At 31.6% G+C, this 15,044-nt stretch overlaps 1 protein-coding gene across 1 annotated transcript; it reads left to right on the top strand.

The window, feature by feature from the left end:
• Nucleotides 1–4,240: 4,240 nt before the first annotated feature.
• Nucleotides 4,241–8,873, top strand: LOC25502252 (beta-amyrin 28-monooxygenase-like). Its single transcript, NM_001405054.1, has 4 exons — nt 4,241–4,884; nt 5,235–5,653; nt 7,913–8,100; nt 8,183–8,873. The coding sequence occupies exons 1-4, from the start codon at nt 4,352–4,354 to the stop codon at nt 8,480–8,482; spliced, it is 1,440 nt and encodes a 479-aa protein (NP_001391983.1). The 5' UTR covers nt 4,241–4,351; the 3' UTR covers nt 8,483–8,873.
• The last annotated feature ends 6,171 nt before the right edge of the window (nt 8,874–15,044 follow it).

The raw sequence follows: 15,044 nt of genomic DNA, 5'->3' as shown, positions 1-15,044 counted from the left end.
ATAGCTACCAATTAAATTACACTTACGGAACTTATGTAAATTTATTTTATACATGTATTTATTGATGTGTCGCCACATTCATTCAATATATTTTAAAACACATAAATTGTCATATTCATTAATTGACGTGTAAAATTGTTTTAAATATAAATAGTAAAATCTTAATAAAAACTTCATTTTTGTTGAATGCAGAAAAATAAGTACATTTTACACATCCAACATGCGGTGACAGATTTAGAAATCAATCAAATGAGGGGTTAGAAAATTTTAATAAAAATTATTATATAAAATCAAGCCAAGAAAATTCATCACAATAAATTTAAATTGTAAATAATACGTGATAGTGTGTGTGCGCATAGGTTTATTAAATATAAATACAAATAATTGTGAAAAAAAAAATATATACATTTTTTAAAAAATAAAAAATTATATATACATCATACATTTATTAGAGGCATGTAAGCGTCCCCTTGGATCCATCCCTGCCAGCGATTAGTGAACTTATCTCTTATTAAGTGGCTAGTTTTCAAACTATATATCATTTTTCTATACATTCAAAATCATATATTGTAGTATTCAAGAAATAAAATAATCATATCTATAAATAGTTGTGAATTGTCTGTAGTTGTTGGAGGAAAATGTTTGATGAGTTTGGTCACAAAATTGAATATCGCATTAAATTTGCGAGCAAGGGATAATCGGTCTGGCTATAGGTAGAACAATTTAGAGGATAAAATATGTTCAGAAAAAACACCAAAACTTTACATGAGTTAAATTCCGTCAACAACACAATATTCAAGTTTACTTAAAAAAAAAACACAATATTCAAGTTAAATTGTTTTAGATTTTGGTATATATATTTTGCTTGAATTTGTTCGAATTGAACCATATATTTTATTTGACGAATATTTTTAGAATTGAACCATATATATCAATTATATTTCAAAAGATTATGTAAAATAAAAGTTAGCTAGGCAGCTGGAAAATTATATACGAGGACATATTTTGTGATTTTTTTTTTTTTTTGACAGAACATATTTTGTGAACTTGTCATTAGAATTTTGTTCTCAATAAATGAAAGACAAAGACCAATATTTTAATAATATAACCAATCAGGAGCGCAGCCTTCACCTATTGAAATTTAGCCCAATAATTAGGCAAATTCTATGGTACATCTAAAGATTTGAGTGTATTGGTACACCAAATCATTAAATTAATAGTTAAATGTGCTATTTTTTGAAGAGAAAAATTATTTTCTATCACTTATAATTATAATAATTAAATCTTATTTATCAAAAAGGCCGACGGAATAAAATTTAATTTTTTTGAATTTTTAGTACTCATAATAGATAATTTTGATTATTTTTTACAATAAAATGTAAAAAAATTAGTATGATTTTTATAAACAATGAAATGATATTTTCTAAATTACAAATATCAACAAATAGCTCTTTATTTCATAAAAATGATAGTTAATATATAGATTTTTAAAATTAAAGTACGGTACACCTTAATTTGTGGGTGTATAGTAGAAGTTTCGCCAATTATTATATTTTTTATTTAATTTGAATCACATCGTATTTAAGTTTTGTACCAACTCAACTCAACTCACGGTGCAAAATAAGGCACACACTATACAAATTAAAACCTTGTAGTTGTACATATTGCTAAGCCACATATTGGAGCATCGAACAAACTTTGTGAAGCAATTTAAAATACTTTACCACTGAACTAGAAGTATGAGCATGTCATTTGTTGGTACAAAATAACATTAGTGAACTATAAACCATTTTTTATGTGAAACTTTATGCAACTATTTAAAATAATAGTTATTTGATAGAATAAAAAATGACAAAAATATAAATTTTGTAGTTTAAGTAAATTGTAAAATAAACTTCAAGGGTCAGTCCGGTGGTAAAATGACATGTCTTGAAGTTGAATGTTTTGAGTTTAAAATCTGGTAGTACACTTAAAGAGAGGTAAATATAAATATATTTATAAGTGCTTTTGAACTATAGGGTCTTCCCTCTCTTGTATTGAGAGATCTTTCATTCGCCCTAATTTTTTATTATTAAAAAGTATATGGTAAAATAAGAAGAATAATATATGGTAAAATAAGAAGAATAAATTACTGCAATAAAACTGTACATCTCTCTCATCTATATATATATATATATATATATATATATATATATATATATATATATATAGCTACTAACTTACACCCACCTAAAAACATTAAGATGCAAGTTAGCAAACTACGCTCACCTAAAATTGTTAAGGTGCAAGTTAACAACCTATACCTACTTGATTATTTACACTCATTTTTATAAGTATTATTAAGGTGCAAGTTAGCAACCTTCACTAATTTACATCCACTTTTATCATTCCAAATATTATTTCCTTAAAAGTTTGTCTTTATTGCATGTTTTGTACTTAAGCATGTCATTATCTTTTTTGTTTCTATTTGAAATTAATTAGAATATAAACAAAAGAGCAATGATATTTGAACAACTATTTGGTACAAATTTTTTGACAACCTTCTTCTTCTCCCTTCTCATTGGTCAAAAACAATGGAGAGAAAAAAAAAGAAAGAGAGAGAGTAATAATATAATGTGAGTATGAGAGAGAAAGTTGTCTAAAAGTTGTCACTAAATGATTGTACAAATATCATTTCTCTAAACAAAATGGTATTTTAGTAAATTATAAATGGATGCAGCTTGCTAACTTGCACCTTAATGTTTTTAGAGGGTGTAAGTTAGCAACTCTATATATATATATATTTCAAAGTTTAAACTCCTAATTAGGTCCTCACAACGCCGCTGAGAAACAAACTACTCCATTTCATGAAGGGAGTTTCTTTATATACGTAAATGCAACAAAATACACTAACTTATGCTCTAATGATGCATGTTGAGAAATTAAAAAAATATGCTTTTTTTAGGCAACAAAAATAACTTGGGATAATAATATTTTGGTTTATGAATATATAATGAATAGTCACAATAGTCTTTCAATGTATCAAAATCTCAAAATAGTTACCGATTGTGTGCTCTGATAGTCAAAATAGTCTCTTACGCTAAAGTAATCTCTCAATACTCGCAATAACTCTTTACATATAGAGATTGAAATGTCAATAAATAAGTACTTATAAGGACTGATGTGACAATGAGTAAGTACGATGAAAAATACTATTTTCCCGGGTCTTTAAGTACAAAACATCAATCGTTTCGTTTTAATCATTGAATGGATAAACAAAGTTTATTTAATCATATCATTAAAATTTGAGTTAGGGTAAATAACTTATGCATCACAATTGTATAAGAAAATGAACAACACCAAGAGTACATAAGCTAATCATTATATACCTGACCAACATCATCATTGTTCTTTCACCAAAACAAAAGCAAAAAAAAACAAAGAAAAATAGATTCTCAAATTTGCAAAGAAGACTTGACCAAGCAGTAAAAACCAATTTAAAGACGATAAGAAACACAGTGACTTATACACAATTGACCGATGTTAATTTGAAACAAAGGAATACGGAAGAAAAATCTCACTAAAACACTTATTTATTTTAACTTTCAATGGATTTAATATAATAGAGAGAAGTGATAGAGGAGTTCCAATTGTCGAACACTTTTTTTTTTTTTATGAGGATGGAAAAATGGAGTTTGCCACAACAAGGTTTGAATTAGGATACTCTTGGTGTTGCTATACTTAAAATTGTACACTTTTTGCATTAAGATCTAGTAACTTTTTTGAAGGTCGGTGGTCGGACCATTTTTGTTTCTTCAAAAAAAAAAACTTTTTTAAAGGTCTCGACTTTACTTTTTTCATGCTTCTAGCTAAGCCGTTAGTTTCATCCTTCAAAACTCTAACATATATCATGCTCAAATAATGATAAGCTAGAACATATTTATAATCAGCTAAAATACATAATGACATTGTTTGACAAATAAATAATCAATATTGCATTAAACTTTAAAAATAACAACTATATAAAAATGCGACAATTAAAATGGAAACGAGGGAGTGATATCTCTCTTTTTTTCATACGATTTATCAAAAGAGTTATCGAAGAATAATTTTAAAAATTTAGCTTCTTAATTCTTCCACCGTTATATAGGTTTACAAAACACATGACTAAAATACTTTCTTTAATCAATTGCCGTATTGTGACTTGTCATATTGTATTGTTTTATAACCATGAAATTGAACACCCCCCTAACATTATGCCTATAAATTGCGGCATCCAAAACATGGACACGCAGTCCAACTGCCATTGCACCATTGTAAGCTAATAAAGAGAATTTTATTATAAACAAGTTTTGTTAGTCACAAAAAAAGCATGGAGCCTAATTTCTATCTCTCCCTTCTCCTTCTCTTTGTCACTTTCATATCTCTCTCTCTTTTTTTCATATTCTACAAACAGAAATCTCCATTAAATTTGCCACCTGGTAAAATGGGTTACCCAATCATAGGTGAAAGCCTTGAGTTCTTATCAACAGGATGGAAAGGACATCCTGAAAAATTCATTTTCGACCGTATGCGTAAATATTCCTCAGAACTCTTTAAAACATCAATCGTAGGAGAATCTACGGTGGTTTGTTGCGGAGCAGCAAGTAACAAGTTTTTGTTTTCAAACGAGAATAAACTTGTGACTGCATGGTGGCCAGATAGTGTAAACAAAATCTTCCCTACTACTTCTCTTGACTCTAACTTGAAGGAAGAATCCATCAAGATGAGAAAATTGCTTCCACAATTCTTTAAACCCGAAGCTCTACAACGTTATGTTGGTGTCATGGATGTTATTGCTCAAAGACATTTTGTTACTCATTGGGATAATAAAAATGAAATCACCGTCTACCCCTTGGCCAAGAGGTCATATTAATAAATATCTCACGAAACCTTTCATTCATTCTCTTCAATTAATTCGTTTACATGCATGTTTCATTTTTTTTTTTAATTTATTATTGTTGCTTGTCACATACATACATATTAAGTAAATATATAGTATTAGTTTACGTACCTAAGATTAAATTCATATATGAAATATTTTTATTTGTTGATCTTGATTGTTTAGTGAATATCGAGTTAAGTTAACGACATCTTTTTTTCTAAATTGCATTTTAGACATGATTAATTTGTTTGAGTTAAAATATAAATTTCTCAAATTTCATTTCATTGAACTATGAAGATTTAATTGATTTGTCGATAATAACACTCAACAGGTACACCTTTTTGTTAGCTTGTCGGTTGTTCATGAGCGTTGAAGACGAGAATCATGTAGCAAAATTTAGTGATCCATTTCAGTTAATTGCGGCCGGAATCATATCTCTACCAATTGATTTGCCAGGAACACCATTCAACAAAGCTATAAAGGCCTCAAACTTTATAAGAAAGGAGTTGATTAAGATCATAAAGCAAAGGAGGGTAGATTTGGCAGAAGGGACAGCATCACCAACACAAGATATATTGTCTCACATGTTGTTGACAAGTGATGAAAATGGAAAGAGTATGAATGAACTTAATATTGCTGATAAGATTCTTGGCCTTTTGATCGGAGGACATGACACTGCTAGCGTCGCATGCACTTTCCTTGTCAAATATCTCGGCGAGTTACCTCACATTTATGATAAAGTCTATCAAGGTATGTGTATCATTTAATTTTCATACACATCCATTTCCAATTCTCTCTATCTTTCTCTTTGGGATTTCACTCTAAAAATCAATTGTCTATATTGAAACGGTAAATTATACTATTGTTTTCTCATAGGCAAAATGAAGAATCTATGATTTTTGAATAATAGCGATAGTACTTATGCAAACACTTCTTTTCTAATAATAGAAATACTTTTTTGTCTATGCATTTCATCTCAAAACAATGTGAGATTACCTCGAGATTTGTTAATGTGAATAGCTTGTCAGATAATAATACCAAATGTTTTGTTTTTCAATGCATTAATTATACATTTTTTTTTATAAATACTTATTATTTATATTCTTTAAAGAGTGTCTCGTTAACTTTTCTCATTATTTTATTAATCGAAGTTTAAAAAATATTTTCTAAATAGTTAATTTTGTTTTCATTAAACCCAATTAGCGAATTACCCAATGCTCAAATCACATGTCAATACCAACATCACAGTCAATTACCAATAGCTGGCCTAACTTTATGCATGATGTACTATAGCTTAGGGAATATAAGTAACATGCAAGTATTAATAATTTTCAATTTTTTTATTCGAAAAAAAATCAAATTTTTATCAAATAATTTCGTCAGTAGATTTCACACTTTTTCTAAAAAAATTGTGTGTTGTGTCGGTCTTAGAATGACTTCAAAATCTGATGTCGCATTTACGTGAACATTATTATTTTCAAATCAAAGCTTAGAAAAGTAAGAAAGAAAGCAAAGAATTCATTAAAATGAAAAGTTGTTCTTTTCCCTTTTTGTCTTACGTGAGAGTGTCTTGTTTTTATGATTTTCTAAGCTACTTGTAACAAAGTCAACATTAATATCAATAATGGCTTTTTTATGTTTTTTCTTTGTTTCTTTTGGTAAAAGAAAAGTTACGTTTCCTTTTATTTTCATGAAAAAGACGAACATATACTATTTTAAGACAGGAAAGTAAATATTATTTTAATCTATTCTTCCATTCAAACTTCTTTTCTCATCATTGATTTAAAATCCAGAACATACTTCTACAAATATTAAATACTCATCAATGAGATGGTAGTTTTTTTTATCTTTGTTTTAATTTTAAAACACTGTTTTTTCTTTTTGTGTTATTTTTAAAACACAAAAAAATAAAAATAGCAGACAATCATTCACACACAGCACCGAATATTTAAAGCTAACTCTACAAGTCAGAATTTTCAATAAATATGAAGAATGCCTCTTAACAGGAGTATGTCAAACTCTCACCGAATCTCATATGATTCGGTTAATGTTTGAACTTGATTCTCCAAAATAATTTTCAAAGCTGACTTCATTATTTACGTAGGAGTTTATGGGTCTAATTTCGTGCTATTTTTGACAAAATTTGAGTGAGTCCCACTTTAACCAAAAAAGAAAGTCATTCATCCATAGTAATTAGGGTATTTGACCTAAGGTTTGGTATGCGATTTTAAAGTAAATCTTCTACTTTATGGTTCTTATTTCTTTTGAATGTTCAATCAATGTTTATGGGGGTATTGTTTAACATTCTTCTAGTAGAAAAATAGTATTGAAAAAAGTAGAGGATTTACTGTTTTTTTATAATATAAAATCTTTCGAACTCAAAAATTGGATTGGATATTCTTCAGATTTTTTATTCTTTAAATTAAATCTATTTTGTTATAACATTCTTAAAATTAAAAATATATTAATTATATACATTAATTTATCATTTTTAAAAAAATTATTCTTTCAAAAGAATATAAAAGATTTCTCAATTTTTCTTTATATTAATCATAAAACAATTCTTTTTATAAACCTCCTCAAGAAACAATTCTTTTAGGAAACTTCATCATGAAATAAATAAAGATTATACTTAGCTTGTTTGCAATATAGTGCCCCTCAAGTCTTATTCTGTTTTTGCACTCCATCGGTCTTGTCGACTAAGGTTTACTTAGATCTTGAACCAGAATTGATTTTATTTTTAAACCACTGGCTAGAATAAAAATTGAATAACCCTGTCAACCCCAAAAGCAGAATTGGAATTTAGTTTCAACAACTTTTTTTTAAGGAAACTTGTATAACTTGTATATAATTAACGATAACTTGTATAACTTTTTTTTTTAAATAATATTTTCTATCATTTAAAATTATAATAATTTAATATTATTTACTAAAAAGTGCCAGCAAAAGCAAGTGGACAAGATATATGCACACAATTTAATCTGTGTTCCTAATTATATGCCTGTTTAGAGCAAATGGAAATTGCAAAATCGAAACCAGCAGGAGAATTGTTGAATTGGGATGACCTGAAGAAAATGAAATACTCTTGGAACGTAGCTTGTGAAGTAATGAGACTTTCCCCTCCACTCCAAGGAGGTTTCAGGGAAGCCATCACTGACTTTATGTTCAATGGATTCTCAATTCCTAAGGGATGGAAGGTAATTGAACTCATATATCTCTTTTACTTTTTGGTTTCAATCATATATATTTTGTGGGAACTAATTTGATTTATATGTGTAGCTTTATTGGAGTGCAAATTCAACACATAAGAACGCAGAATGTTTTCCCATGCCAGAGAAATTTGACCCAACAAGATTTGAAGGAAATGGACCAGCTCCTTATACTTTTGTTCCCTTTGGTGGAGGACCAAGGATGTGTCCTGGAAAAGAGTATGCAAGATTAGAAATACTTGTTTTCATGCACAATTTGGTGAAAAGGTTTAAGTGGGAAAAGGTGATTCCAGATGAGAAGATTATTGTTGATCCATTCCCCATCCCTGCAAAGGATCTTCCAATTCGCCTTTATCCACACAAAGCTTAAAAAAAAAGATATTCAATTTGGCTTGTACAAGTTGTGGCTGCTGCTGCTGTTACACACACAACACAAGTACATGGTGCATTCCAAATATTTCTCTTCCTGTATTTGTTCTTTTACTTTGTAATATTTATTATCGTGCTTTAAAACCTAAAAAATAAAGTAGTCACAACATATCCAAAGATGTTTTAGAAGACCAGATTTTAAAATGTGACTTACAAAAAAGTTGTACTCATTTTGATTATGGCTTCTATTGTATCTATCCCATACTGAATGATTGATTTCTTTTGTGATTGAGATAAAGTGAACCGAATCTGAAGTTTGATTGGTTTCATTCGGTTCTTTAGAGTCATTATGTGAATTTGATACAATAAACATCTTTTTTTTGCAAAACCTAGCTATGTTTTGTTTCATCGTATTTACATTCTTTCGATGATTCTCAAGTATTTCCTCTGTCCCAAAATAATTAAAATACTGTGTCATTTCACACATATTAAAAAATATATAAATGAAAGAGAGAGCATAATATTTTTTCAAAAATACCTTTTCCATGTATTGGTGTATTTATCAAGAGATTGCTATTTGTCCAAAAAGATATTATCCCGAAATGTTTCGGTAAACAAGGAAAGTAACAAATATCATTTAAGAATTATATTTGGCAATTACACGGAAGTTAACATGGCACCATTGTCTTCTTCAAAAACAACATTGCACCATTGTGAAACTTTAATCGCACTCCAAAATTTCCTACCTTAATTTTCTATTTCCAAACATTGATTTTCCAAATTCTACATCAATCTTGAAGGAAAATTGTTCTTAATGCATCTAGTGTTTGCTCACATACACCTCAAATTTATCAAAATACCCCGGTGTGAAGAATACTCGTGATCAATCTTTGAGGTGGAGTTGCAAGGTGAAGGCATACTGTATGTACGCATTTGAAAGTTGAGGTAGAGAAAGCTCGATTTGAGGTGGAGTTGATGACACAGAGAATGGGCCTTGGGTGTTATGCTCTAGTTGTGAGCATGTGAATTCTTCATGAGGACGAAAGGCATTGTGGGGTTTGAAGAATGTATGACATGACTTGTGGAATTACCGGAAAAGGCCAATGGTAATTGGAGGCAAGTGAATATTCGGGAGGCCCGGTTTGATCACTCTGGGGGCCGAAGAGGTTATGGTGGAGACTTGTGGAACTACCTAAAATCCTAGTGTGGTTGGATGCAAGGATCTTCAAGAGAGCGGGAGGCATTCCGAGGGTTGAAGAGGTACAAGGGTGGAAGCTTGTGGAGCTACTTGGTGTAGTTGGACGCAAGGAATAAGACTTGGAAGCTTGTGGAACTACCGAGGGTGGTTGGATGCAAGTGGAGGTCGGTGTGTGGATCAAGGTTCAAGCGGGGCTTTGGACTTGATTGGTTTTGTCTTGGGGAATAATTCAAGGCAAGGTTAAGGAGATTGGTGATTGATGGTTAAAGTGGTCTCATCATCAATTTGAAGGCAAGGTGGAGAATGTTGTAAAGTGCCTTCAATTTGTGTTTTAGAAAACAGAGAAATCGTGACACAATTTCATAGGCGTGTCACGATTTTGCAATGCCGTGAGCATGTTTTGCAGGGTGTCCAATCGTGACACGATTTTGGGGAAACGTGACACGATTTTCGTCTTGCTTGGCAAGTTTTCAGGATAAGGTTGGTCGTACCTTGGGTCGTACGCACCAAACGTGTCACGATTTGGGAAATCGTGACATGATTTTGTCCGGTTCTGAACACAATATATGCATTCTTTGACCCATTTGTTCGGTAAGCTTGGTGAATCTCATGGAAACCAAAGGAGGAAACTTTTAGGGTTTTAGATACTAAAGGTTGAGGGTCTTTGGGTGAGGTTCAAAGCTTCAAGATGTGAATCTTGGAGAACCAAAAGAGGGGGCTCTTGGGAAAAAGGTTGGTGACTTTTGGGGAAGATTCATGGGGTTGGGAAACATATGAATGGAGAGTCTTTTGTGAGCAACTTGAGTGAGTCTTGTGAAACCAAAAGAGAAGATCCTTAGTGAAATCAAAGGCTAAGGGTTGGTTCTCTTTTGAGGGTTAGATTCTAGAGTTGGTAAACAATTGTAAACACTTTGGGAGAGTGAAAATCATGAGTGTCTTGTTCATTGGTGAGATTGGAAAAATGGGTAGAAATTAGGGTTGTTCTTTGTGAGCTTGTTGAAGCTAATTTCTTGTAACCCATTTGTATCTCTTTGTAAGAACTCATTGATAGTGGATTGGAGAAATCAATCTCTCCTCCAGAGTAGGTCAAGTTGGACCGAACTGGGTGAACATTTCTTGGTGTTGTTATCTTTTCTTTACTTTCTTTATCTTGTTTATTCCTTGCTTTGGATTGTGGTTTTGCTATGCACTTGATTATAGACTAGGTCTATCTATTGTTGTTGTTGCTTGTGGTTAACATTTTTGGTTGTTGGTTGCCATTGATACTTGCTCCTCACATCATATAGTTTGTATTGGTGTGAAATTTGAGTTCCAAATTCACAACAATAATTAACTATCGTTCGCCTCTCAAACGCAAGTTAAATGTTGTTCCAGACCGGTCAAGTGCAAGAACGCAAAAACAAAACCCATTATAGTTAGGAACACTAATCAACTATCGTTCAACTCATTTTTTCAAGGGAAATGCTAACCGATGCCCCAGGCACTGGTTAAGGGGAGTGGTTATGGTGCATAAGGATTTCCTTATGCACCGTGCATAATTGCTTCATACACCTCAACCCATTTTGTCATACACCCCCCAAACGCCTCTCTATTTTAATTTATGTCCAAAACCAAACGAAACCAAACGTTGTGTTCATCATCATCACTGTGTGCATCACACAACCACCGTCAGTTCAAAACCATCGTCGCTGAGGAAGAACCATTTTGTTGTGGAAATGGTTTATGTGAGTTGTACTCCAAAACTATTAGATTTACTTAATGGTTTCCAGCAGGTGAAAAAAACTAAGGACCTAGAGCCATTGCCATCATTCAGTTTTGGACTGACACAATTGGACGAGGAGGAAAGAAATGGTTTTCTGTGAGTTGTACTCCAAAACCATTTTGTTGTGGGAATGGTGCAAGAACAACATGAATAGTATTTTCCAGCAATTCATTTTTTGAGCTTTCACTACAAATCCATCAAACACTTTTCCAGCAAACAATCATCATAATCACAACACACTACAAATTTCGAATTCTTCTTGCCGGAACATTCCTTGAGCATAGAATCGAATGCTCGAGTAACAAAACCTCCTGCAGCACCGCCAACCATTTCTTAAAATCGATTACTCTCTGCAACGCTTACGAATCAACGACGGTGATGAATTCGGCAACAGAATTGGAAGAAATGTAGATGAATCGAGATCATTCGAAATTGGAACGAGATCAGTCGAAGTTTTTCGGCGACGGCGGAGGGAGTGGAAGCCGCGGAGGAAGAGAGAGAATTCGGAAATCAGAATTAGTGTGTGAGAGAGATCTGAGAGATGGAAGAAGAGTGATTAGATTGAGAGAGATCAAATCTGATGGTTGTGAAGTGCTTATGCACGGTGCATAAGGATTTCCTTATGCACCATAACTTTTGCCCTGGTTAAGCATACTAAAAAGGAAATTATATAATAGTTAATGCATTGAAATTGTGTAATTAATTTATAAAAAGTCAAAAACAGTTTTCTTTTATGGTAATAATTTCCTTTTTTGGTATACTTCATTTGTGCCCCGGAGGCACCGGTTAGCATGATCTTTTTTTAAATTGGTGACCGAAATTGGCCAGGATTAAATGATAATTATTATCCAAGCGAAAAGATAGGACATGTAGGTTTTGGCACTGTTTACCGGGTATTCAAGTCATTGATTCTTACTTAGTTGAACACATTAAGATGATTCTTCCAAGGCGCTTTATGTTACAAGAGGGGTACTTGTAGTTTTTTGATAGGGTCCATGGAAAAAATGACCTTAACAGAGAGGTGAGCAAAGCATTGAGCTAACAAGTTAAAAATACATAATATTTTCAAGTGTATACCCTGATCAACAAGACCTGGCATGCAGCACAGTGCTAAATGGGAAAATGTTGCAGTTACTAACAAAAGTATTACTAATCGCTGTTAGGGGTATTTTGATCAATTTGAGGTGCTGTAAGCAAATAGTATGTGCCTAAAGAGCAATTTTCATCTTTAACGTGTTAAAAATCGGTTGTTTCCCATAAACATGACTGAAATCATCATTCAATCTAAGTTAGCTATTTGTTTAGTCGTTGCTAAGTAGACATTGCTGTCTTAAGAGAGAATCAGTGCTAAGATTTTTTATGCCCCGAGAGAATTAATAAAGTGGTGCCCTTTTCATTATTCGAGAGTTTTTCTTTTTCCTTCTTTTCTTTGTTGCAAAAGATTCATCCACAATTATGGCTCTTCAAAAATATATTTTCAATAGAATCAATCTAAAAAAGTATATATATATATATATATATATATATATATATATATATTACTAACTATTAAATAGTGGTGTTGGCTTGGGACAACGTACTCCTCTTCAAAGTCTCGGATTCGTTTCTCTTTGTTGTCAATTTGAATGAGTTAGTTTAACTTTTTTTTTTAAATATTATGTAGAAATAATACTTTTGATATAAAAATGATGCCCTAAGTTTCTGATCACATTAGCTTAAGAATTGTCTTACCTTTTCTTTTTTATATTAAGAATTGTCGTATTACTCGCATTTCACTCATTTTCTTTTAAATCTTCCCTCATTTTAGTATTCGTTGTGTGTACACACTTCTTGATACTCTCACATTTTTATTAGTCTGTTTCTTTTTTCCATTCTATAAATTTGTCATACGTCCTATGCAGTTTGAAACTCCATTAAAACCTCACGCGAGAAATTTATAGGATAAGAAAAGTAATGGCTTTTATTTTTTGTGAAGGAAGTAATGGCCTTTTTATTATGCTCACGATTTCAATAACTTTCTCAACCCACCTTGTCACTTATACCATTATTTTCTTGTAAAGATTAGTCATTTTGTCCAACTTTAACATTGTCTTCTCTGAAAGCGAAGTTTACACTATAGGCTTGCAAGACATTGGTAGTAATTTTAGAATTTTTCTGTTCACCTAGCACATTTCGCTCGTACCCTGCAGCCATGTCCAAAATGCTACTGCGCTAGTTAATTAGCGCAAGTGTAAAAAATAAGGGACTTAATTTTTACATATGCGTGATTTAAGTCACGCTACATGAGTTAACTCACGCAGGTGTTAACACATGCGTGAATTAACTCACGCTAGTAGAAAACTGGATACATGTTTTTTCCTGTGTGTTTTAATGTTTTTTGAACAATGAATTGCTTGCTTATTTTGTTTTTCACTTTATTGCTTAAATGTCTTTTATAAGCCATCCGAGAAAAGGTTTGAGGTGGGCCATCCATGAATGAGAATGACAAGATGTTACATGCAGCACAGCACGTGGAACCAATAAGAAAGAAAACAAGTCATGTTTTATATAATTGTTGCACCATGTTCATAGACAAAATAAGGAAGAAAATCAGCGTGAGTGCATGTGTTGGCAGATGAGTTAACTCATGCAGCATGACTTAAGTCACGCATGTGTAAAAACTAAATCCCTTATTTTTTTTATATTTGTGTTAGTTAACTAACGCAGGGATATTTTGATTATGGCTGCAGGCGCGAGCGAAAAATGAAGGGGAAGAGCAGGATTAAATTACCATTGAAGTTCAATTGTTGGCATATTAGTTAGGTGAACGAATTATTGTGGTTATAAGAATTTCCTTCTTTCTTCAAAAAAAAAAAAAATGAATTTCCTTCCAATTACTATTTCAAGTTAATACAACTTTGTTTTCAAACTGAATTAATTTGTTAACGACTACAATGTTTGATAGTTTCGGTCGTCTTCCACCTTTAGTGTTGTCTCTTTCAATTCAATGCGTAACATTTGCTCTGGAGAGGAAGATCTTAATGCAATCACTTGCACGATTGCCCCCAGGTGTTTAAATACCATAAATTGTAAGTTTTTATATAAAAATGTGTGTGCAATGCAATGAAGTGTTGAGTTTTTTTTTTTTTTTTTTAAGGAATAGGTTTTATTTTAGAATTATTGAAGAGTGCCTCAAACACTCATTATCAAGACCCTTGAATATTTCAACATTTAATACCAAAATCATCGCAATCTCAAGTGCATTTGAACCATCGATTTTAATTACTCAACTAACTCCCTCTATTTGTCTGCTTGATTTGCTAAAAAACATAGGACTAGGCTAAACAACTTTTTTGTATCATGTTTAATTTAAAAACCGGTCATGGAACTAGACAAAACAAGTAGCAAAAGACTGTACAAAAATAAGAATCCATGTCTCTTAATAAATCCATGAGACAACTTTTTGTACAGAATACAGACTAAAAATACCATTTTATTTGCCAATATAAATTTTTTATTGTACTGTTCTGTCAGTATTTACTGTTTCGTCAATCAAACACACCCTTTAATTCATTTTATTTGAAATTTTTAATTGCTATTTCCAACACTTTTATAGATAGCAAA

The sequence above is a fragment of the Medicago truncatula genome, chromosome 8, assembly GCF_003473485.1.
Source record: "Medicago truncatula cultivar Jemalong A17 chromosome 8, MtrunA17r5.0-ANR, whole genome shotgun sequence".
Lineage (NCBI taxonomy): Eukaryota > Viridiplantae > Streptophyta > Magnoliopsida > Fabales > Fabaceae > Medicago > Medicago truncatula.
This window is presented reverse-complemented; position numbering and strand designations above follow the sequence as displayed.

Excerpts from the sequence above, each read along its gene's own strand:
- LOC25502252 (NM_001405054.1), top strand. The coding sequence starts at position 4,352 with ATGGAGCCTAATTTCTATCTCTCCCTTCTCCTTCTCTTTGTCACTTTC. Across the intron at positions 4,885-5,234 it reads GTCTACCCCTTGGCCAAGAG|GTACACCTTTTTGTTAGCTT; the intron begins GTCATATTAATA and ends AACACTCAACAG. Across the intron at positions 8,101-8,182 it reads CAATTCCTAAGGGATGGAAG|CTTTATTGGAGTGCAAATTC; the intron begins GTAATTGAACTC and ends TTATATGTGTAG.